At 46.9% G+C, this 25,792-nt stretch overlaps 1 protein-coding gene across 7 annotated transcripts in view; it reads right to left on the bottom strand.

The window, feature by feature from the left end:
* JADE1 (jade family PHD finger 1) overlaps nucleotides 1-19,592 on the bottom strand; it is a 78,116-nt gene extending 58,524 nt beyond the window's left edge. For 2 of the 7 annotated variants that reach the window (XM_074274164.1, XM_074274157.1), the window contains exon 1: nucleotides 18,353-18,626. In XM_074274164.1, the coding sequence (XP_074130265.1) occupies nucleotides 18,353-18,380 (28 nt within the window). In that variant the 5' untranslated portion in view covers nucleotides 18,381-18,626. Of the gene's footprint in view, nucleotides 1-15,713; nucleotides 15,839-16,518; nucleotides 16,610-18,352; nucleotides 18,627-18,962; nucleotides 19,158-19,274 lie in introns of those variants that run through there. The other 5 variants (XM_074274159.1, XM_074274158.1, XM_074274160.1 and 2 more) reach the window with 5 other exon arrangements.
* Nucleotides 19,593-25,792: the final 6,200 nt, after the last annotated feature.

Genomic DNA, 25,792 nt, shown 5'->3' with positions numbered 1-25,792 from the left:
GAATGTCCTGCATTCAAATCCCAGCTCCGTCTAGCAGGGAAGGAAAGGGAATATGCATTTATGTAGTGTCCGCTCTGCACCAAGCCGCATGGAAGTGCTTCCCAAAAATCATCTCATTTGAGCGTTACCACAGCTGTGTGCAGAAGGTGCTGTTGTGACCCCATTTACAAATGAAGAAACTGAGGCTGCAGGAAAAACTGTTACTAGGCTGTTATCCAGTGGAAATGGTCTCTGAGACAGGTAAAGTGATTTGCCCAGTGTTACACAGCTAGTCAAACTGTCTGAGGCCAGATTTAAATGAGTCTTCCTGAGGCCCGATTCTCCATCGATCACACTTACTCCTCACGTGTCTGGGCAAGTCAATTTGCCTCTCTTAAATTCAGTTTACTCATCTGTAAAATGTGGGACTTGGACTACATGGTCTCAAAGCTCCCTAAGCCACTTAATTTAAAATCCTCTCACTTCAGGGACAATCTCTAGCCTCTGTTTGACCTTACCTGGACCCTGCACCTCAGTCTCCCATCTCGGCTCCCTGACCCTCCTCAGGGACCGGGTAAAGCACTCAAGAGATGCCCCACTGCTGGAGTCACTCCCTTTTCCAGTTTCCCCCTCCATAAAATAAGGGGATGGAGTTAGACGATGTATAAGGTCCCTTCTAGATGTGCTATCACGATAGGCTACTTAGCATAGTACTTAGTACTCAAGACTGATTTTCTACAAATGAAAGGAAGGAATTCTGGGAGCCAAGTAGTGAACAAGAGCCTCCCCTGGAAGGCCTCCAATGAGCACTCTCTCCTCTGCCCATGGCCATCCTCCACTGAGGGAACGCACACTGGAGTACCCACCCCTCTGCCTCTGGGTCCAAACCCAAGAATCACGGTCCTGTTCGACACTTTCTCCTTTCTATTAGTTCTGCTTGACCTTTATTGGCAAGAGCTCCAGCAGTTCACCGTTCCTCTTGTTCTGTCCCTTTCCCTGTTGTCCATTGGTTTGCCTACAATCTTACTCACAGACAGCAGCCCTAGTGCAGAATGCCCAGGGAGGAACCACGGGGATGGGGACAGAGGTTCCATTTCCACCTCCTGATTCACTCCCTGGGCGGCCTTGGACACGTCTCTCAGGTGCTTGAATTTGGGACCCTTCTGGACCAGGCAGGTGGCCTGTCACAGCACTTTTGGGCCTAAACCCCTTACCCCGTGGTGAATGACCTCCCTAATATACACGAGACCGCACTCCGCTTCGGAGCAGGGCACGGACAAGAACCAGGAAGGTTCTGAAGGGCTGCAGCCATGCTCTGCGTGCTCCTTCCACTTCCGAGCAGTGTTTTCAAAGGCTTATTCCAAGGGCTGTTTCAAAAGACTACCTTTCTTAATTTATAAAGTCAGGGATTGGAGCCAGATGTCATCTTCAAGGTCATCTAGTTCTAACTCCTCACTGTAAGTGAGAGAAAACAGCTCCGGGGAGAAGCGACAGTCCCCTGGGGGGAGTCCCACTCAAGGACAGCGTCCAAATCCAAGTTCTCCCCAAGCCGCCATCCCATGAGGCTTCCCCTGACCAAAGGGGTCTCTCCCCTGCTGTCTTGTATCTGAAACGTTTAATTTCCACATTAGGAAAATAACAATAAAAACTGATGCTGGGATAGGGCTTCAGGACAGCAAGGCGCTAAGTGTCCGTTGACTGGGCACCCTAACACGGTAACGGCGCCCATCTATGCAGTGCTTTAATCTGGACGCATCTGATCTTTACAGCACCCCTGCTCTTAGCAACCCCATTTTAAAGTTGAAAAAACTGAAGCAAACAGAGTCACAGAGCTAGTAAGCGTGAGAGCTGAATTCAGGTCTTCCTGATCCACACCCAGCACTATCTCTGCACTGACGGCTTGTCTCTCCACAAAAGAAATTCCATCGGCAGGAATTCAGCTTCAGTCAAAAGCAGTTATTTAGTGTCACTGACCCTGCTTCATTCTACAGAAGGGGAAACTGAGTCCCAAAGACTCAAGTTAATCTCTTTAGGTTGTAGCTGACCCCTGCAATTCCTTCTAGCTCTCAGCCTATGACTTCACTGGAGTCTTACAACAACTAGGTGAGGCAAACTGAGCGTTTGCTTTTTCCTTCTCCAGCTCATTTTACAGATAAGGAAACTGACACATTTGTCCCAAGACCTGACAATGGGTCTCGGGCAGAAGAGGAACACAAGGAGGCCAGGTTTGTGCCACCGTTTCTCAGTCATGGCGGACTCTTTGCGACCTCACCTGGGTTTTCTTGGCCAGGATGGGTGAGCCATTTCTATCCAACTCATTTTACAGATGACTAAACTGAGGTTAACAAACAAGTTAAAGTGACTTGGCCAGGGTCGCCCGGCTAGGTGTCTGAGGTCAGATTTGAACTCAGGAAGAGTCTGACTACAGGTCCAGCACTCTGGCCACCTAACTGCCTTACTGATACCAAGTGCATACCTTTAACCATGTTCTTTCACAATGAGGAAAAACTAAATGAAATTATCTCCAAAATGCCTTCCAATGTTCAGTACTTCAATCTCTTGTCAGCAGTTTATAAAAGCAAGAAAATAGACATAAAAACAAAAATAAAACAAGCATTTTGTTCTTACTGTCCATCAGAAAAATGGCCGAAGGAAATTTTCCACTGATTTTCCTAAAGTATTCACTTCTGAAAAAGGGCAAAAGGAAAGCTTCCCAGATAAAAAGGAAAAGTGATTATTTCAGCTACAGACAGAGCAAAAGAAGAGATAACAAGGAATGCTGAAAGATCAGTATCTACCTACAACCCAAGTGCATAAACAGAGCCACTCCCACACAAAGAAAAACTTGATTCAGGGATTTAGACAAGGAAGTTAATTAAAAACTCATCTCTTAAATCCAGAAACCAAGAGGTCAAAAACAATTCAGTGAAGAATAGATTTGCTTTTTTTTTTTTTTTTTTTTTTTAATCAGCAGGATTTTTGATCTGTTACCTTTAGAATGGCTGTTACTTCAGCTTAAGGATTATTTTTTTTAACTGTTTAAAAAACTCACTACATATTTATTGGTTTTATTTGAATATAACCATAATTTGGATCTAGAACTAGAAGAGTTCTTCAAGGTCACTTTGTCCAAATTCCTCATTTTACAGATGAATAAACTGAGGTCCAAAAAAGTCATGGAAAGTACAGCCTCTAGTCACAAAGAAAATTAGTAGCCAAGTCAGTTCCATCTAGCTTTCTTTCCAAAGCACTATTCTCTCTCCAGTTAACTCATACAGACGCGCCCAATTCATCCATTCAGGGCACTCAATATCTTCATGATCTCTCCCCCTGCCAGGGATCTTATCAAAATATGCCCCGAGGAAATGAACTCATGTGGTCTAAATGTCTTCTTTTCAAAGCTCATTTGTTTCAATCCAAAAACCTGATCCAGTTGTCAAATTTCAATTAAGAGCAAGACACCTGAATCTCTACCACCTTGGGATACAGAAAGGTCCTATCTCCCAACCTACTTGCATGCAGCCCAGCTCAAGGCACCAGGTCCATGAGACAGTCTTTAAATTTCCTTTCTGTTCTGAAGTCTACAAAGGGCTTCGGTCAGTGTGGTTGTCCGTGGTCAGCTCGCAATCACCCAGGCTGCTCTGGTACAAACAACCCAAAGCTCGAAGCCTAAAGCACTAAAGCCCCACACACCTTGATGACAACCTACCTTTCTACTCTACCCAATCCAGCCTAACTGGACTTCACAAGATTTGTTGCTGTTGTCATTTAGTCATATTTCAGTTGTGTAAAGGCTCATCGTGTCCCCATTTAAGCTTCTCTTGGCACAGATACTACTGTAGCAAACTAGTGTTTGCCTTTTCCTACTCCAGCTCATTTTATAGATAGGGAAACTGAGGCAAACAGAGCCAAGTGGCTTCCAGATTTAAACTCAGGAAGATGGAGTTGAGTTCTTCCTTATTGTAGGTAGGTCAGCTGGCTCTCCTCAAACCTCTAAGCTTTTTTGCCCTGGCTTTCCAGGAGCACGACTGCTGAAATTCCTCATTTTCTCCAAACTAAGATAGATCAAAGGGCCTAAGACATTTTCTGATTCCCTCAGCTACTAGTCTTGCACATATTTTGATATATTTCTTACATTCATTACATTCATCATATATTCAATAATAAATTTCTTCTATACTTATAGGTCTATATGTTTTCTCTATTGAACATAAGCTCTCTGAGGACAAATGAATTCACTTTTAGTTGGCTAAACCATAAAAACCAAGGTCAGTGGTATGGCCATGGGTAAAAGGAACAAGCACTACATAATTACACTGATGCTAATACATTAAAGTTCTTCACCATCCCTGTACAGCCTTTGACCCAGAAGAAAGGGGAGAGAACAATGAGCCAAGCCAACTCACTCTTTTTTAAGGGTGAAATCTTAAAACATCCAAATCTTCTCATTTTACAAATGTGGAAAGACCCAGAGAGAAATGATATATAAAAAGAATAACTGCTGAAAGATGGGGGAACTCCCTCTCCCCCCCAAAAAAAAACCCATGAAAGTGTTTTGCAAAATGAGTTAAATAAGATAGGTGGCATTTATATAATATTTCAGGTACGATAACTACACCTGGCACACAGTAGGCACATAATAAATGCCTCTTGTATTCAAACTTCTTCATTATAATCATAACAAAAACAGCGACTATGTCCAGTACACAGTAGATGCTTAATAAGTATTTATTATTGTCCAGCTGTCATTTATATAACCTAATTAGTGGTAGTAATAACATGTAGACATACGAGGATCCGCTGAAGGAAGGAGGCATATTTAGCTGGAGAAGAAATGATTAGCGGGGAATGGGATAGATGTCTCCAAGTATCTGAAGGGCTGGCTGCCATGTGCTGAAGAGATTAATTAGATTTGTTTTCTGAAGCCCTGGAGGGGAGAGCTAGGAGCAATGGGTAGAAGTTGTAAAGGGGCAAAGTCAGGCTTGACAACAGGAAAAGCTTCTTCACTGAGCTCCGCAGAAGAGGAATGCTTTGTGCGGGGAGGGGGTTTCCCCCTTCTGGGAAGTTTTCAATGGAGGCAGGATGACCACCAGAGAAGCATGTGCTAGTGAGATCGTGTAGGAGATGGCCTCCGAGGCCCTTTCCAACTTTCACATTTTGTGATTCTATAAAAATCTAAGTAATAATAATAATGGACATTATTATTATTATTAAAATGAGCACTCCAAGGTTTGCAAAGCACAAGAATGCTGAAAGACAGGGCATTTTTACAGATGGGACAGAGGTGAAGTTCTTGGTTTTAACTTGATTCACTTCTGGTAAAAATTCACCTTGACATCAGTTCTCCAATCTAATGAAATGTATTTTGAAACTAGAGCTTTATCTAAATTCCTTTTTTTTTTTTTTTTTTTTTTTTAAAATCTAACTTCAAATGAAGCAGAAATACAAGGGTTATGTCCAATTGAATCTAGTTCCCCCAGAAATAGGCTCCATGTGAAGTGAGGGGCCCTGGATTCAAAACCAAGTCTAACCACTCGCTCCCTGTGTCCAAGTCTTGGAACTCAAGTTTCCTCTCGTTATTCAGCAAAGTTCTGAGATGCTATCATGTGTCACACAACTTGTGAGCGTCGGAGGTGAAGTTCAAAGCCGGTCCTTTCACCGAATTTGAAGGGTCCCACAACTGCTTCCCACTATCAGGCAACTCAATTGGTTAAGTGCAAGCATCTGGGTTCAGATGGGGTGAAGGAAGCAGAGACCGGCTCCCTGCTGCCTCAGGACAATGACCAGCCAGCCAGCAAACACATGTTCAGTCCTAAATGGTGACCACTTCACATCTCATGTCCTCTGGAAGACATGGGTACTTACAGGTAATTCCTGGCCTGAAGCACCACTAGGTACAGGGATCCAGAACTCCAAAGGGCCTCAGAAATCAACCCCACCACTGTGATTGTGCACGGCAAGACGCCGAGGCCCAGAGAGAAAGGACATGCCCCAAACCACTCAGGGCCCGAGTCCAGGCTCCAGTATTACACAGACAAGCATTCTGCCTCAAAGGGAACCCAAACTAATAACAGGTAGGAAGGGGGATGGTGGCCGATTGAGAGGCGGAAGGGACCCCGATTAGGAGTTGGAAGAGACCTCAGACATCATCTTAATCCTTCATTTTAAAAATGACAAAACTGAAATCTGAATAGATAAAAAATCTTCAACAAACTCCAGCGGCTCGCCTTTATCTTTAAGACCAAAAACAAATACTTTTGTTTTCAAAGGTCTTTACCAAGTATCTTACCCATTCATTCCATGCACTGCATAGTCCCATCTGTCACATTCTGTCATCTGTCTCCCTGACTTGGTGATGTCTCCCAGGTCTGAATATTCTCCCTCCTCACCTCAACTCCTTGGAATTCCTGAGTTCTTTCTCAGGTCAAGCCACTTTCTTTGGGTTTTCCCAATGCCATCTCCTCTAAACTTACAACGTGGCTACTCCATAGCTATGAATCTGGCAATATACAAATTGACTCTCTCCTTAGACCAGAGTAAGCTCTTGGTGGGCAGAGACTCTTTGGCTTTTGTCTTCCTATAACTAGTACTTACCACAGTTCCTAGCAACTAATAAGCACTTAATAAATACCTGTCGAGCAATTCTATATTCAGCTATTATGAAAAGAACTTTTTACATCTGTTTAAGCAACTATCAGGTAAAAAAAATGGTCTTAATCCAATTCTTTCATTGTACAGAGCAGAAAACTTTAGGCCAGAGCAATAGGACAGGGCTAAATCACAATGTGAACCCAGCTCCTCTGGTTCCAAATTCAGTACTTTCCACCTAGTTCACTGCATCACAGTGAGTGAATAGATGGCCACAGTTAATGAACCCCAGATCCTGGGTCATGAGGAGTCACCCTCTGAGATTAAAGCTAACGAGATTATCCAAAAGAAGCCTTCCCAGAAACTAATCACCCTCCAAGGTGATTTAGAGAATGCAACTAAACAGATCAAGGTGCTTTTTATCCCTATGTTCCTCAGGAGATAGCTAAATGCAATCAATGAAAAATAACATGTGAACTTGGAAACTGTAACCTAGGAGCAGTGCATCAGGGACAAGTGAAAAAGTACCAAGTCTCAAGCCGAAAACCTAGAAGGGTCGCTGTCCAGGGTACAGGGCAGGGGCCAGCGCCAGAGAAGGGAAAGCTGGGCTGGGGAGGGCAGAGGGAGCCGGGCCGCCTGGATTCAAGCGCTTGCAGGGCGGCTGCTTTGAAGAGACTGGCTAGCCGTGTTTAGTTTGGTTTGGTGCCTTCTTCTCTCCCTTCCCCGGCTCCAAGGAAAGAAATTTAGGCTTGACACCACAAAAAACTCCAGAAGTAGCTAGGACATACAGCAATTTTAGCGTCATAGAGAGGATTCATGCTGAGTTATGGCCCGGCCTTCTTGATCTGTGGGGATTCTGGGATTATAAATCAATGTCCAACCCATTTTGAAGATATTGCATCCCTATAATGGAGGATTATAGCATCCCAGGTCTATATACCTAGAAATGTCTTGAGAGGACATCCGTTTCAATGTAATCATTTTACAGATGGAAAAACTCAGATCCTGAGTTAAATAACTTCCTCAAGGTCACACTTCTAGAAAATTGGAAGAGCCAAAACCGGAGGCCAGGTCTACTCAATCCAAATCTAGTTTCTACACCATAAGGCGAGGTCAGTCGCCTTCCTTCCTACCCCAAACAAGCTACTACAGCATGTATTAATGTGAATTTCCCTTAAGCTCATCCAATTCCCCTTCACATGTTTCCATATTTACCAAGCAGCATTCTGACCTTATTTCTGTTTCTCAAGTACAGTTCCCTGTATGACAGAAAATGCACTGATCAACAGTTACAAATATTCAGTCTAACTTGCAATTTTATTGCTCGCCATAAATTAATAAATCAATATTCTGATTCTCAAATCAGTCTCCCATTAGTTTGGCTAATGGGAAAATAACTTGACTTTTATCCATTCTAAATGAACTGATAACAACACAAAGACAGCTAGAAGGGACAGTACATAGATGACATGACTTCAAATCCCACCTTGGGCACACATTACCTGTGTTACCCTGGGTCAATAACTTAACTATTTCAATCTCAATTTCCTCATCTGCAAAATGGAAATTTTAAATGACCTACATTGTAGGGTTATTGTGAGTGTTAATAGGACTCATAAATGAGTATTTTGCAAACCTTAAAATGCTACATTGAACTTACTGCTTCCTATGATTATAAAATTGCTAAACCTGAAGCGTAGATCCTCATCTTAGAGGAACCCTCCAAGGTAGAATAACAATACGCCTATCTGGAACTCAGCTATCTGAATCATCTTAAATGAACAAAAAGAAGAGAGGGACCATAAGAATTGTAACAAAGTTCATGTGTTTTTCTCCCCTAAAATCCTCACTAGGAGCCTATTTATTCTTAATTCACAATAGAATTCTAAAAGATTGGATCATCTGGTTTCTAATCAAAGACACAACAAATTAGAAGTTGGGAGGATAGAGGAAAGGAAACAAACATCAGGAAGAACTGAACAGCCAGTCACTGTTAAATCGACAAAGTTAAACTACCCCCAAATATGCTCTGTAAGAAGGCACAAAAAGGCCCAATGAAAATACATTTTTTGAATTTAGCGCCCTAAAGGGGTAACTCCCTTGTAAACTGAGTGGGTTTGGGGAGTTTGAAGGGATCCTCAAGATACTGACCACCTCATCCCTGTTTTATAGATGTGGAAACGACCTCAAAAGAGGTAATCCAGCTAATCAATGCCAAAAGCACGATTTAAAATTCATCTCCTATCTCTCAAATCCAGTGCCCTTTCTTTCCACTGTCTCCTATTCAAACCAACTCATTCCTAGAGTATTCTGGATAGCTGAGATTTAGTGTTCCCCAAAGCTCAGCATGAAAACAGCCTCAGTCCTGGCCTCCTCTCCACCCAATAGTTAACAGAACTCTAAGTGAAGGGCAATATTGCACTTTCCTAATTCTCTGGCAGGGATCGTGGAACCACAAACTCAGATAAATATAATCTTGCTGCAAAAATTTGGAACTTTTTTAGGAATTCTCGACTGAACAGCACTCCCTCTATTCATATTCCACATGAACCACGTTTAAAAGACAAATACTGGTGGTATTTCAAAGAAAGATGCTTTGACCTAGAATGGATTCCATAACCCTTTTAAAGACGGCACTGCGAGTTAAAACTACAACTGTGGCTTCCTTGGGATTTGGCCAGACCCAACAGGTTTTGAGGATAATCTGGAGGTCATTTGAAAGTTGCCAAGCACAGAGAATTAATGAGGCTTAATAAAAGACTATAAGACTCTTGGGGCCTCAGTTTCTACATGAGGAAAAGGAAGAGGGTGGCTTCTTTCAAACTCAAAATCCTGTTGCCTGCAAGACATTTATCATCTCAGAGGCTACCTACACCCCTTCTCCCCACGGACTTAAACCCTATTTTCAAGCCGGGCTTGATTATATGGTCTGGTTTATTTCTTTTTGGAGGAAGGGGGCAGGGAGTTGTGGCTCCAAAGCATTAGTTGGTGACAGGTTGAGTCAGAGATGACAATTCTGCTCAACTCTCAGATATCACAGAGTGCCTCTGGCTGGTAAAGAAGCCAAGGGAAGGGATCCCAGCCACAGAGTCTTAACTTATGCCCTCTTTTGCAACAGTGCATCACTGCTGCACAGGATTTTGGCCTGGTCCCTAACCCAAAGACCACTGAGTCCAAATCCCTTACAGAGGGGCCCAGAGCCTGCCCCACAACACAACAGCAGGAAGCCACAAAGCTGGATTTGATTCTCCCTTCAGGTCCAGCACTCTTTTTACTACACAATAGCTGCCTCCTGGGTCACCAACACTGTAAAAAAAAAAAAAAAAAAACTCCAAAAATACCCTAGAGACCGAAGGTCCATAGCTACCTCTTACTTAGCTCAAGTCAGCACCAGCAGGCAATCGGGCAATGGCTTGCTCAGTTAAATCTGAGCTGTTTTCTTCAAGACAGTATTTTCTAAATACTCTAAAAGCTACGAGGAACAGCCATTGTATCAACTGATCTACTAACTGTAAAAAAAGACTTTTAGATTTTTCATGTCTTTCCTTTGAACACTCTAGGCCTTAACTAGGGAGGCAAGCTTGAAAAAGGAGAACAGTATTTCAAATGGGCAAACAGAAATGGAATTCCTGACAGGTCAAGTAAAGAATGATAGTCTGCTGGAATTTTAGCGAGGTTCCCTCCTGTGGAAACAGGTTCTTTAAAAAGCTGAAACTGTTGAATCTCTTATAATTAATATGACCCACAATGGACAGGCTAGCCAGCAAGGTTTGAAAGTGATTCTAACTTTAAAATCAGACTTAACTTGATGTCATAATGATTTCTTCCTGCCAAATACAGCAGCATGGTGCAACTGAATCTGGACTCAAAAGATCTATCCAAATCCTTGTAGGAGCTTGGACTGGTCATTTTTGCCTCTCTTGGGTTCGGGTTCCTTCTTCCGTGAAATGTGTCTCGTCCATTTTCCTTCCTTCCCTGGGGTCGCTTCCCAGATCTAAGTCCATGATCTCACCACTCAGAAGGAACAGTTCCTGCATTTCGCCCAGATTCACAACCCTATGGGAGCCATCAGTCACACAGAGTAGCCTTGCCCATGGTCCCTCAGCTAGTCTTCCTTCAAGATGCTTTAGCATCAAACTCAAATGCAAAGGCCACTAAACTGTACATATCGATTGCTTTGGCCATATGGCGACCTTGAAAATCACATATTAGCGTGACCTCTGTTCTACTGGATTTTTATTCATTTTGTTAAATGTTTCCAAATTACATTTTAATCTGGCTCCAGGGGGATTCTGTTGCAGGCTTGCACATATGACACCTATAATCTAAGGGCAGTCTTTCCTGATCCCTTCAACCTCTCTCCCTAACATTACATTTATATTTTGCATTTATTCCCTATAGGCTTATGTACAGAGAAGGTCTCTCCCCAAAGAATGCAAATTCCTAAAAAATCAGGAGAAACGGTTACCTATTTATCTGTCTTCACCACCCCCGCACAGTAACAAGTTCCCTATCAGAGCAGACAGAGCCCAGGGCCCCGGTGTCCAGATCAAAGCCCCTGTCAGTGCTCCGCGTTGGCTCTCAAGGAGGAAGCCGCCTAAAGAGCAAGAGGCACACAGTCAGGTTTTCCTAATGTCACTCCCTCCACCAATCACAAAGCAACTCTATCAGCTCTGGGGCTTTTAATGCAAACTCTGATGGACCATTAACTATAATGCTTGTCAACAGGGGCCACTGTAATATTAAAGACCCCTGAGCACCTACAGAGATAATAAGAGAAAGGAATAGAATTCCAGCTGAGGCACAAATCCCCTCATCTTCCCAGTTGCCTTGCATCCTGACCCAACTTCAAGGAGCACCAAACACTCGTTTTGGTTTAGGGGAGTGCTTTCCCAGAAGCCAGGACATGGGATGACAACTTGCAGAGCCAAAGGGACCTCACAGGCCATTCAGTCTGACTCCCAAGCGACTCCCTCTCCAACATCCTCCTAAGTGGGTCACAAAGCCTTTGTTCAAAGCTTCCAAAGAGAAGGAACTTACTCCCTCTCAAGGCAGGCATTCCACTTAAAGCTTTCAACATGCTGATTTTCTCCCCTTTATATCAACTCTCTTTGCCTCTAATTCAATGTCTAGCCATTCCTGGCCTCCAGGCTCCCCTTCCAGGCTTTAGAGGTAGACTCCTGGAGACTCCTGGAATCTTAAGTCACAGTTAGCTCAGGGGTCTCCTAGCTTACAGGAACTCCTTCAGCAACTTATGCAAAACTGAGACTGGCAAATAGATATGTCAGCTACTTATATTACTGACATGAGTGATCCGACCAGGCCATGCTTGAAGGCTTCCAATGAAAAGGAAGCTACCTTGTCCCAAAGCTGCCCATTCCTCTTTTGGATAGCTGTTAGAAAAGTTCCTAACATCAAACCTAATTTGCCTCTTTATAATGTCTACATATTCCTCCTAATTCCTCTCAAGCTGTAAAAGGCTTCTAGAAACCATCAAAGCTAAGAATTATAAAATTATCAGTGTTGGAAGAAAATTTAATACATTTTCCACAAGTGAGCATTTGGATTTTCCTGAAGACCTTGAGTAAGGAAGAATCCATTTCTTCCCTTGGAGGAAGCAGCTCACTCCATCTGGGGTAATCATAAAAAAGGACTGGATAAATAGGAAAGAAATGGGTAAGATAACCTAATAATAATATAGTATGGAATAATAATAAATATGGGGAAAATACCTCAACAGGATTACAAACTTTGAGTTGTTAGAAACCTTAACAATTTCTCCAAGGATTCTTAACCTGTGGCCTATAGAGATATTTCAATGTCTCCGTGAACTTGGAAGGGGAAAAAGATACATCTTTATTTTCACTAATTTCTATGTGAAACTTAGTACTTCCTTCAATCAAGAAAGGTGACAATAAACATTCTTCTATAGGGTCCACAGGCTTCTCTAGAATGCCAAAGGGATCCACGACACAAAAGTTTTGGAACTCCTGATCTAATCTAAACTCCCTCACTTGATAGATGAAGAAATTGAGGATTGATTAAAGGCACAAAGTAACAAGACTGAATTTGAACAGTCCAATGCACCAAAACTTTAGCATTACAAAGAGATCATCTGGTAGTTCCTTTTCCAACAAGTAAGTCTATTAGGAAAGCAATTTCTTGAATTTATATAAAAAAATAAACACATGCTCTCCAAACTCAAAAAGGTGAAGTTACATTAAAATGGTATTTTTTTTTAATGTGAGTATGCTGAGTTTGTGTGTTTTTATGTAATGGGGAAAGTAATGTTCTCTCATTTTACCCAAGTGGAATTTTATTTTTGCAGATCCTTTCCCCCAGTTAGGTTTTCTGTTAAAGCCAATTTCAGGATTCATTCAAAAGAAAATTTGGTCAGATAGTATCAGGAGGTTGATTTTTTCATAAGAGGTTCAGTGTTGAAGGTGAGAAATAATCATCAAAGACAGAAGGCAGCAATAAAACATATTTTTAGAAATCAGGCTGACATTTCCTGGGCATCTACTAGGTGCAAGAATTCACTCTAGTAAGTCATTTCTACTCCAAAATTGAGACACCAATCACATAGGAAGGACCTATTACCCCAGGAATGTGCTAGACACTGAGTGTACAAAGTTTATCCAACACTTGATCATTATACAGAAAAATATAAAATAGTATGATTAGTTACTTTGTTTTTAAGAGAAAAAAAAAGTCACGTGACATTTGAGGGAGTTCATTACTAATGGGAGGGAAAAAAGATTTCCTGGAGGAAACCCACTAACTCCTCTAAAGCACTAAAATCTATGTCACATGGATTCAAGCATATGGTTAAAATAAAACTTTTCCTATCAGAATTACAAAGGGTCCTGTTAATCTATGGCTTTCCCCTTTCTGCAGAATTGGCTTGTTTTAAGTGATTCAACCTCAGTGAAGTCTTTTCACTGGAGCCCAGCATCAGAAAGTTTAAAGTGACCTGAGAGGTGACCTCAATGACAAGGCAGGTAGGGTGAGGCAGGCGGCTAGGGGAGGTGGACAGAACAATCCCTCCTCAAATACGTACACAAAAGTGATCCTGAGACCGGGTCCTGAGCTCTCCCGGGCAGTCGCAGCTCACAAGGTTGTGGGGAGAATCAAGTGAAGTCACACAGATAAAGCACGATGTGAAGTGCCAGCTATGGTTACCATGCCCAAAGTGCCACCTGGGAGGACACCTAACGCAGCTCTCACATTTGCTAGTCAGTTAGCCAACTGCTATTTTTTAACCACCTACTATGTGCCAGGAACTCTGCTAAGCACTAGGGATTCAAAGAAAGACGAAGGACAGTCCCTGCTCAAAACAGACAGAGACGGGGAGAGAAGCGGGCAGGGGGAGCCAGAGAAAAGAAACAATCTTGGAAATTAAGGAAGGCATTATTACTATTGAAGGAGACTTCTAGGTTAAGTGATTCGCCCAACATCGCTCAGAAGATGGCAAAACCAGAGTCCAGACTGTGTCCTCTGACTCCAAACTCAAGGCTCCACAGCATCCATTTAAAGGAGATCTGAATGAAAACTCGAATTTTATGCAAATAAATCACCAGGTAATGGAAGCAGGAAGGCTTTTAAATGTTTAAATAGAGATAGGACGGAGACCTGTGATTTCACTGTCTTTGGGAACACCCTGCAGAGTAAACTCCTTACAAAGGAGAAGGGAGCAGCCAAGTCCCTTTATTTGAGTCTTAAAGAACTTCTTAGCGCAGGAAGAGCTTCAAGGACTTACCCAACATCACAGGGCTGGTGTGTATCAGAGATGCAACTTGGAGCCATCTCTGCCTAATTCTGAGGCTAAATCCCCCTCCCCTCCCTCTTTCTGTGGGTCCTGCTCCCGTCTCTCTGCCCCTCTCCCCTCCACATTCAGCAACAGCGACCTCCCGTATCAGAGGAAGGATGTAGAATGGATCCCCTGACCAGGAGACACTTTAAAGCCTCTAGATAACTGCCTCTAGAACGTACATGACTGAAAGGGACTAGAGACAGTCTAGCCCGAAGCCTTCCAGTGGACGGCCGAGGACAGAGGCCCGGCTCCCGGGGGCCACTCCGGCTCCTTTGACCCCCAGGCCAGGACTCTGGTCCCCCATACAAAACCTTCTACACCCCAGGCGGACCCCCAGGCCTCCCTGCCGGCCCCTCCCTGCCCGGCACACCCCCGGCTTTTTTTGGACAAGCCTCTAGAAGGACCACATTAAGATGCGGAAGGAAGATGCCTCCTAATTGGGCTTCCTTCCAGAAAATCAGTTATCGGACTAAAGTAGATATTCTTAGAATGTGCTCAAAGACAGATTCTGAGATGTTTTCTTATGAATCCTCTAGGGAGTGATCGGATTGATCTGCCCTCCCAGGGAATTTTTCAGAAGGCTGGAATCCCTGTTTAGGAGAGACAATAAGGATGGTTTACAGACAGAATAAGTGGTGGAGAGAGTGAGAGTTGGGAGTGGCTGGATTCCAATTCAGTTGGGACATGAGGCAGTTGGGACTGCCTTATGAACTTAAGTTACTGACCTTCTCCGGCTGTGGGTGTCTTCATCTCTAAAATAAGGGGATATTCTAGAATAGTCTGTGAAATCTGTCCAGCTCTAAGCTACAGTCCCCAGCTGTGGGATCCTGGGCCTCTCCCAGGAAACTTTGGGGCTCATTTCCTGAGGAAAGGACTGCCCCAAACTGCACCGGCCCCCCCCAGGAGGGACCCTGATGAGATTGGAGATTATCTGGGAATACTGAGTAACTACGTGGCTGGCTGAACTAGGACTGCTGGAAGGAAGGAGGTTTCCCACCCAGAGTGCCTCAGTCTCACCTTCTGCCCACCCATCCTCAGAAAAAAGCAGCCTTGACCTTCCGAGTACACCATGAACCAAAGGGTTGGGAGCTGGGGGTGGGTGGGAGGAGGCTCAGCTGGCCCCATCCTTTCACTTCCCAGAAGGAGCAGAGGCCCGGAAGGAAGCAGCAGCTTATCAAAGCCACACGTGGAGCTGGGGAGCAACATCGGTATTGAGGGGCAAGTCTGGTCCCTGCCTCCAAATCTGTGCTTTTTTTTTTTTTTTTTCCATTAGGATCCAAGAGGAAACCGTCTGGTGTCTTGGCCTAAGCTGGATGGAGGAGGGCGAACAAACCTCAAGTTGGGGAGTCTACTTCTCTCATGACCTGGAGGGTGGTGCTCCCGCAGGGAGTCCCTGGCACACTGAGAAGTGGTCACTGGGTGTCTGACCCCGGCCCTGCGGCGTGCAGCCAGCAAGCTGCCCGGCTTTCCTCTGCCACCTGAGGAGCAAGCCCCCGGTGCATTCCATCCCTGCAGGAGGAAGTTTCTCTGCTCCCCCCCGGAAGGCAGCTTCTCCCCGCACTAACAGCCGCCGCCACAATCGCAGGAGATAATTAAAGGAAGCCGGCTTCGCCCGCGTGGCTGAGGGCTGCGAGTCTCCCTCCCGCCGGGGCCGGGCACCTCCCTCCCGATTAGGGCTGCGGGCCTCCGGGGGGACGGCAGGGCTCTAACGGGGTGCGGGAGTCCGGGAGCAGCCGCCCCGGCGGGCTGGACGCGCTCCGAGGCCCGAGCCGCGGCGGGCATGCCCCCGGCGCCCTCCTCGGCGGCTCCGGCAGGAAGGGCGCGGCGGGGCCGGCTGAGCGGGGATGCGCGGCTCCTCTGCGGCAGCGGGAAGTGCAGGCGCGCTTCCAGGCTCGCCAGCTGCCGCCCGGGGGCACACACACCCCCTCGCGGAGCGAGTTCGGAGCCTGCATCTGCAAGGAGTGCGAGCCAATGCAGCGCGCAGAGGCTGCCAGGGTGCCCGCCGCTTCCCATCCCCACCCCCCTTCCGGAAAGGGCAGAAATAACAACGAGGCTGGGGAGGAGGGAGGGGAGGAGGGGCGACGGAAAGTAACTCGCGGCCCAGCCGCCCCAGGAAGCCCTTCCCGCGGGGATGCCACCTTCACTCAAGGAAACGTCCCCAGCTGGTGCCGCCGCCGCCGCCCTGCTGCATTTGCAAAGTGACCAGCGGCCTCGAGCCCCCACCCACAGGCCCGCGGCTCCGCCCTCCCCGCTCCCCCGGGCCCTCTTCGCCAATCCGCTCGGGCCCGGCAGCAAATCAAACTCGGCCCCCACCCCCACCTCCCGGCGAGGCGCCCCAGCTTTCCCGGATTCGCTCGCACCGGGTGAAGCAGCGTGCACATTCATGCGGGGGGGGGGGCGCCGCGAGGAGCGGTTTGGGGGGGGGGGCGCCGTTGCGGCGGTGGCGGCGAGGAAGAGCTTCACCTCCCGTCTCTCCAGCCTCCCCTCCCACCTCCCCAGACAGTTCTGGAAACTGTGTATCACCTCTGTCACAGGAAACCATCTAGCAAAAAGGCGGCGCAAAACAAATAAACAAACGCCGGCCTCTCTGCCTCTCCTCCGCCCTGCTCTCCCGAGCTCCAGCCGCCGCGCCCAGATCGGGGCCGGGGATCCGAGGGGATCCGCCGGCTCTCCCGGGACCAGACTCCCGAGGCGGCGGCCGCCACGGTGCACGCCCCGGGGGCTTTCTTTCGTTTTAGCCAGGCCAAGTGACCCGGGCATGGGCCCTCGCGCTCGTCACTCCAGGCAGCCCCTCCATCCCCCCCTCCGAGATCAGGGAGCCGAAGGGGACCCCGGCTGACAGTCTCCACAGCGCTCCCCATTTACACATAAGGAAACTGAGGCCGAGGGGGGAGCGTAGGGCACCAACCCGGTGCTCCAGTTCCTAAAGGGCAGAACCAGGCTGCTAGGTCCGGGGGACTCGGCCTGTTCATGGACCCCGCAGTCAGGTTAGGTGAGTCGGGCCCCCTCCCCCGACGCCGCTTCTCCCCCGGCTCCCTCTGGCAGGAAAGAGGCTGCTCGCAAAAGTTACACCCTCTCTCCGCCACATTGCACCTGCCCACGTGCCGCTGGAGAGCAGCATCCATTTCTCTCCATCCCCACTCCACCCCCAGCCCGCTTCCCTTCCTCCCAGGTAACCCCACGGCCGGGGGAGGCTGCTGAGACAAACAGCTAGGGAAGTTGAGGAAGACCTCCGAGGATGGAGCTAGTGCACCTGCCTTTTACTGCTGCTGCTACTCTCGCCACCACTTTCAGTTGCAGCAGAGCCTGAGGCGGCCCCGCCTCTTCTCCGCCACCCCCCACCCCGAAGGCGGGCGGGGAGATGGGGGGGGGGCGGGAAGGAGGTGGCGGGGATCGAATTTCTCCAGCAAATGGGACCGTTCCGACAGGATTCGAATCCCAGGTCAACATTCCAAATTCCATCTATTCCCTGCATTTGCAAAGCAAGCACCCAACAACCCACTGGGAAAAACTGCTCCGAAGAGCACGTTGATGGGGAGGGAACAGCCCCATTGCACCCCCACTCCGAAACGCCACACACACAGCACGTGCATCTACGGTCTCGGCAACTTGCAGCCCGGGGGGGTACGCTACACACCCGATTTCTAGATCCAGACGGTCAATGGCCCCACCTCCACAATTTGCAAATGGTGCCAAAGGTTGCAATTTGCAATTCACTGAAGTTGGTGATTAATCGGTACTTTCCCTCCCTCTCGGGACGCCGTAGCGACTCCTTCCGAATTCCACCTTAGAATGAGGGGTTCGTACTTTCCGCTCATCCCTGGAAAAGTAACAAGCTTCGCTAGAGAGAGCCCCAATTCGAAGAATCTCCCCCTCCCCCAATTTTTTTCCCAGTACTCGGGAATTGATGCAATGAGTATTTGGACGGCTAGTGTCAGAGCTGGCTCGTGGCTCCCCCTCACCGAGATGTACCTATGCACACGGACACAGACGTACACATGGCCGTATGGAGAACGTTCCCATCGCCCTGCCGCGAGCAGACTGGATACTCCTAAAGCCAAGGACCTGTGCTCTTCTGCCATTGCCATCTGTCTACCAAGTTGTTACTATGCTTTTTTCTGTTCCCAGGCAGCCCAATGCACACGGGTTTGGAAACCCTCCACCCGAGGGCCAACTACCTCAAGGGGGCTTGGAACGGTTAACTGAGGATTCACCTGAACCCAGCATGGTCTTCGCCAATGCAAAAAAAAAAAAAAAAGGGGGGGGGGATTTCTTAAAGTCCGCAGCAGCCCTCCCCCTCCAAAATTTGTCTTTACATTTTTTTAAATTAAAAACTTACTGATCCCCCTAGACCATTTCTCAAGCTCCCCACACAGTGCTGCTGGCTTCTCCCGGGCTCCCCGGGGCCCCCGCCATGAATGGCCAAGTTAGTGGTGGGATAGGAGCGCGAGCCGCTGCCCGCCCGCCCGCCCGCCTGCCTGCTGCCTGCTCACCCGCCCGCCCGCCCGCCTGGCTGCCTGCCTCCCTCCCTCCTGGTTACATATCCAGAACCCAATCTTTTGGCGCCATATTAATGACGTACTAGATTATTTCCACTAGGCAGCGACCTTCGGCATTAAATTACTCCCGAGAACTCCCGAGCAAAGCAACAGACCCATCAAATATGGCTGTGCAGCTCTGCTCGGCTCTGCTCTGCTCTGCTCTGCCGGGCTGGGCTGGCCCTGGCCGGGCTCGTCCTGCAGCCGCCGCCAACGCCGCCGCGGGCTCCGGACCCACACGCAGCACACACACACCCGCGCGCTCACCTCCCCACACGCCGCGCCCCCTCCCCCCGCGCGCTCACACGCACCCTCTCTCACACACACACACGCACACGCACACACACGCCCGGTACCTGCTGCTGCTGCAATGGTGCTGCTCGCCAGTGGGCTCGGAGTTTCGCGGCGAGCGAGCGCGGCTGCCGGCGCCTCATGAGTTCAGGGTGCCGCGGGGTGGGGAGGCGAGCCGGGAGCGGCTCCTGCACTTGCACCCATGCACACACACACTCACATACACAACATTCGCACGGCGCGCGCACACACACACACAACACACACACACACACGCACTCTCACACTCGCACACGGAGGCACTCTCTGACTGACGTTTTACTTGTTATGGAGGAAGGACTCCGTGAATCAAACTCATTTCTGGGTCACTGCTGCCACAGGGGGGAGCACTTTAATCCCTTGCCAAAACTAGGAGGGTGGGGAAGGAGAGGAAAGCGAGGGAGAGAGAGACGCACTCAGAGCTGTCTGTCTCCTTTAACCCTTGCGCGTCCTGGCTGCACAGGGGCCGGACCTCCGGCTGGAGCGCGCCTTCCGGAGAGGGGCAGTCGGCGGCATCGGGAAGCGCCTACTGTGCGCACGGCGCTGAGCTAGGGCGGGAGATGCGGGAAGGCGGGAGCCCCGCGGGAGGTCGGGTTCTGGGTGTTGCACAGGACCCCAGATTTGGCGCTGGCGAGGACGCCTTTCGGACGGGGAGACCTCCAAGGTCACACTGCCCTGTGGGACTTTTATCCGGGATCGGCTCTCCGTCCTTTTCTAACTCGCTCAGTTCCATCCCACAAGTCCCTACTAGGCGCAAGGCGCGACCCACAGATCCACTTGCCACCAGACGTTGACAGTTACAGCCTGGCACGTGCTGCTTTTGGGTGCAAGTCAGAATGATACAGGAGCAAGGAGACGACGGGTCGAAGTTAGAGGACGTGGGTTTGAGTCCTCAGAGCCTCAGTTTCCTCCTCCGAAAAAATGAAAAGACTGAAAGCGCCCCTCCAGCCCTACATATGAGGTATCCCAGCAGGCCACCTCATTACCCCCTGAAAGCCCGCTCTGTGAGCAGCGGAAGGGGGAGCCGAAGACTTGGGCTGGAATGTTCTAGCTCTGAGACCCTGGCTATGTCACTCTTCTAAGCCCAGCACGCGGTCTCTTCTCTCAAATGGCGGCGGGTACAGCCGTGGCTCAGGTATGGGAGTGATGGGATGGGGAAGTCCATACACCCAACTCCTCAAAGCAGACAACTCCGGCCAGGTACTCTGGGGGTCTGCGTCAGCTCCAACCCAAGTCAAAGGCATTTAATGAAAGAAAGCATGCCATCCCACAGACCGGGCACTGCTCCCCCCAGACACCATGCCATCGGCCCCCGTCCCGGGAGCTTCCCCGGCACGGCCAAGATGGAGGGTGCCCACGGGCCGCAGCGCACTGGGAAGGGCAGAGCCCCGGACCCACAGGGATCCAGAGCAGCAGAGACTCCTCGGGGAGCTCACTTTTTAATCCGGGACATTTAAAGGGCAAAAAATGCATATAGAGCCAGCCCAATTCTAAGAAGTCTGTGAGCTTACCAGCTGTTACCAATTAATCAACAAGCATTTATTAAGTACCTACTGTGTACCACATACTGTGTTAATTGGTACTTATGCAAAGGCAAAATCATGGTCTTGTCCCTCAAGGAGTTCTCATTATTAAATAATTATAAATGTCTGTTCAATTTTTTTTCAATTATTTTTATATATATTAATAGATGTAAGTTGATGATTCTTATTTTTAGTTGAGTTGGGATCTTGGGCTTCTTGTTAAAGTTGCATTTTAGCAATTAACTATATCAAAATATGACTTTTAAGTATAATGAATCTAGATTTTTTATAATAAATAATAAAATACATATATATGGTTCTTGCTTCTCAACAATCCCATGAGTAAAAGCCTAATAAGTATTATTATCCCTGTTTTATAGATGAGGCCACTGAGGCTCAGAAGTTCCCTCATGGTCATAGAAACAAAAAAGACTGTCCCTCAAAACTTCTTAACCAGTATTCTGTCTACACAGGGACACGGGATTTAAACCGGAAGCGTTAGGAGAGTTCATGACAGTCTTGGGTCCCGAGGGGACTTTCTGTGAGTGCACTGGTGGAATGAAAAGCCAAGCCAGCAGAATAAGAACTTATAGAAGTCATTGCAGTGAAGAATTATTGTACTGTTGTGCACCAAAGCAGACTTTTGTGAGAGGAAGGGATTGTTCTGAATGTATGGAATTTAAAGACACAAAATATAGCTTGGAAGCAAGTTGACTCACCTGTTGACGTTCAAAAACTGTTTTCTTATTTGTGACAAACTAAAAACATACAGGGATGCAAAATCTCAAATTTAATGAAATTTTCAATAAAAAAGAATAAAAAGTTTCCTCACTAAAATTCTCAGTTATAGTCAGAAAAGTGCTTTGCTGTTTACATTAATATAGATAATATGTAAATAAATGTGATGATAAATAAATAGCTCATTCACTCCTAGCCTTCCTTGAGTTTACCATTCACTTATTCCAACATCTGGTCCCCTTTTCATTTTTAATCCTACATAGATACTCCCTTAGCATCTAGACCTGCAAGGGACCTCAGAAGATATCTAGTCCATTTTACAGATGAGAAAATGAGGCCTAAAGCATAGAAGTGATCTACCCAGAGTTAGTGGAATGCAACAGAAAGATGCTGGATTGAAGTCAGAGGACCTAAATTCACTGCCTAATTCTATCACTTGCTTCTTCTCTTTCTTTCAGCTTAGGCTTTAAAATGAGGAGATCACATTGAATGATCTAAGGTCTTTTTCAGTTACAGATCTACCATCCTAAAACAGCAGTGGCTAAATTCAAACCAGAGACTGTGATTCTCTTTCCACTGCTCCCTGGGCGGTCAAGTTAATTATCTCTAGTTCCCTTCTTGTCCCCGATAAATCTGAAATCTGGAAGTCTCCTGCTTTGGCAGAACCAAGTACAAGTGTAGGATATGTGGGGCCATCCCTTATCTGATTCCAGAAGAAAACTCCTTTGGGCTCAATTTTTCCTAAAATTCCTCTTTTATCACTGAGCAACTTTCCTTTCTACCTTTACACCTCCCCCCTCTACCTGTTCCCATACCCACACAAACACTCCAAAGAAAGAAAAAAAGCAAAGAACAAATGACCATTAATTCTACAATCAGCCTGGAAAAGTAAACAGCATTATTCCTGTTTGACAGATGGCAGATGAAGAATAAAATCAAACAAAGCCCTCACATTCATCTGGATTCTGTGTCCTATGGATAAATAGGAACGTGTTCTAGCCTTCTGGGGATGGGTCAATTCAATTCAATGAACATTTATTAATCAATCAATAGGGCAGTCAACAAATATATGCTCCTAAATACTGGGAACTATGATGGGCACAGGAGATAGAAAAATAAAAATGAAATATTCCCTGCCCTCCAAGAACTTCTATTCTATTGGGAGAGACAGTATGTATACCTGTAGTGAATATAGAATATATGCAAAGTAATTTCAGTATAAGGAGGATGCAATTATTTAGGAGAAATCATCAAGGGGCTCATATAAAGAGTTGAGTTTTGAATGAAATGAGAGATTTGTAAGAGAGTGAAGTGAGGAAAGGGCACATTTCAGCCATGGAAGACAGCAAAGAAATAGTATTGTGATATATGTGGATCAGTAAGAAAGCCAATTTGATTTGATTGGAGTGTGTGTGGAGAATAATATAATGAAGCTACAAAGGTAGAGTTGAGCCAGTGTGCTAAGTATTTTAACAAACTGGATAAGTGATGGAAATCATTTGTGGGACAAATAATAACTCATTAATTAGACATCATTCTCATGCTTTCTCTTAAACCACCTACTAAGTACTAAATCCTGTGGTAGGCAATGAGGATTGAGATGATGCAGGATTTCAATGCCCAAAGAAACCTTACTAATGGCTATAATTCAAAGAAATGGAGGGTGACAAAAAAAAAATAATAACAGAGGAGTGTCTTGAAACTGAGAATAGATAGTGCCCTAAAAAGAGATAGACAGTCACTGAATGACTAGCTATAACAGTTCTTTAGTTGTTTTATTTTTTTCTTTCGAAGCTTGCCTTTGGAAAAGAAATATTTGGTCAATCATGTAACAAAGACTATCCAGAAATATGGCATAGAAAGCAAATTTGTCAATTCCAAAAGGTTCTGATTGTTCAGTCCTGGCTTTATAACCCCATATGGGGTTTTCTTGACAAAGACCTAATTTTCTAGCTTAATTTTTACAGAGGAGGAAACTGAGGTAAACAGTGACTTGTCCAGGGTCACACAGCAGGGAGACCTGATTTGAAACCAGAAAGTTCAGTCTTTCTGACTCTGATCTTGGAATTTTATCCTCTAAGCCATTTAGCTATAGTCAATATGCTGTTAGAGATGACAAAATAAGAGTTTCAGAGAAATCTGCCTAACAGCATCCACATTTTACAGATAATTTAGGCTCAGAATAACTAAATGACTTTTTCAGTCATTGTAATACAGGTCTTAATTAACCCTGTTGTCCTGAGGAGGTCCTGGTCCCAGTCCTGGTCCTGGTTGGCAGAGAGAGCCTGTGGTACTGATAAGATCACTGCTTGGGGCCAGCAGGAGAGGGCAGGGATGGGATCAGCTCAGCCTTCCAGGCCCACGCCTGTGGGGTCCTGGGTAACCCCTCCTTATTACCCACTCAGATGTCAAACCCGGAGGTTGCATTTCCCCTACAAATCTGCCCCTGGTCCATCACTGCTTTGGGGCCCGCTGGCCAAGCTGTCCTGCTTGTGGTGTCTTTCTCCTCCTCCCTCCCCCATAACTCATGGCTCTTTCTTCTCATCCCCCACCCTGCCTCAAGGTATCTAACTAACCCTTTTAGGGTGCTAAATCCTTTTTAGTATTTAGCCTTGCAGTCAATGGTGTACACGCCTACCTCTCTTCTGGTGAACTGTAAGTTCCACCAGGGAACTTGTCTTTTCCATTGTTAACTGTTAAACCCCTTTCCTTGCTAACTCTATGCTCTCCCAAATCTATTTTACCATTACCACTCCTGGTGCCTACTGCACCTCTTCATTTTGTTCCCCTTCTCATAAATGGCAGATGAAGAATAAAATTAAACAAAGCCCTCTGGGATTTTGTGTCCCGCAGAGAACCACCAAGTCTTCTAGCATTCTGGAGATGGGCCAATTCCAATCAACAAGCACTTATTAATCAATCAATAGGTCAGTCAACAAATTTCTACTTTTCCAAAGAGAGAAGCCACTGAATTCTCGCGGAGTGAACCCCAGCATTTAGTGCCAACTGCTCTCTGAGGAGAGTCTCATTACCGGGGCTGAACCTCAAATACTTCAGCACTCTCTGTCTAGCAGTGCCAGAACAGCCTGCAGCTAATAAGGAACCGAGTTTCCTGGCTGAAGACAGCAACAGATGTTACAAAGCAGACATGTGTACAGGGATACGGGTATGTGGGGGCTCCCTGGTAGAAGGAAGCTCGTGAGGGCAGGAACTATTCCATCACTCTGTATGCTGAGGGCCTGTCCCATTGCTTGGTACACAGGAGAAGACCAGGTCCTGAATGGTGTTTTGGACCGGGAGAAACTGAAGAACTGATCCTGAGGCAAGCAGGCAGAAGGCCCTTTGGCCCCATGGTCCTGCCCTTCGGGGATGTGGTCCAGTCTGAAACCCAACTTATGTCTGAATGAGATGAGGTGAGATCTTTCAAGACAGTGGTGAAAATCGAGTAAGGCTTCATCTGCTTCAGAGTTGGAGTAGGCCTGAAGGACTTTGAGCATTGATTCAAGGGCATACTTGAGTCCCCTTCCTGCTCTCCTCCCATGACACAATCTCCTCCCAATTTCAGTCAAATATGGGCAACTCTGTACTTATTGGTCAAGTTCAATTTCGTGGGTAGATCTGAGTTTAGAATGTAAGACTCTCAGCCAATGAGGAGGAGGGTCAGTGGGGGGAGGGGGTGTTCGCGCTGTCCTGCCCACAGGAGGCGCTTCCTCTCTTCGACTGTCTGCTCCAAGGTAGCAAGAAGGTACATTAAACTTTGCTTTACTCTAGAGCTCTCTCCAGCTTCTTTATTAAATGGTGACCCCTCACCATTGCCGTACCACACATGTCAAACTCCTGAGACCCTCCTCTGAAGAATTCCCGGGCATGTCCCCAGGTTAAATTTTCCTTATACCAGCTACTAGTGGGCCATCCCTTGGCTGCTGGCTTCCCTGGCGCTCTGCCTCCTGGTGCCCTTCCCCTTCCCTTGCCAATGTGATCTCTCCCCTAACCCCCTGTGCTTCCCAACCCCACTTCTCCTCCTTACAGCTGACTAAACTTTTGGGGTGCTCAGCCCTTTCAGGATTTAGCCCAACAACTAAGGACACGCCCAACCTCATGGGGGGGGCTCCCTTTCTACTGGGTAACTGGGAGTTCCCCTGAGAACTTGTCTTTCCTATGCTCTCCCACTCTATTTCATATTTACCTTCCCGGTGCCTATATATCCCTTCCTTTTGCCTGTGACTCTTCCCCTAAATAAATCTACCTTTTGCCAGAGAACGGCCATTGTGACTTCTCCTCAT

Source organism: Sminthopsis crassicaudata, chromosome 6 (genome assembly GCF_048593235.1).
Source record: "Sminthopsis crassicaudata isolate SCR6 chromosome 6, ASM4859323v1, whole genome shotgun sequence".
Classification (NCBI taxonomy): Eukaryota; Metazoa; Chordata; class Mammalia; order Dasyuromorphia; family Dasyuridae; genus Sminthopsis; species Sminthopsis crassicaudata.
This window is presented reverse-complemented; position numbering and strand designations above follow the sequence as displayed.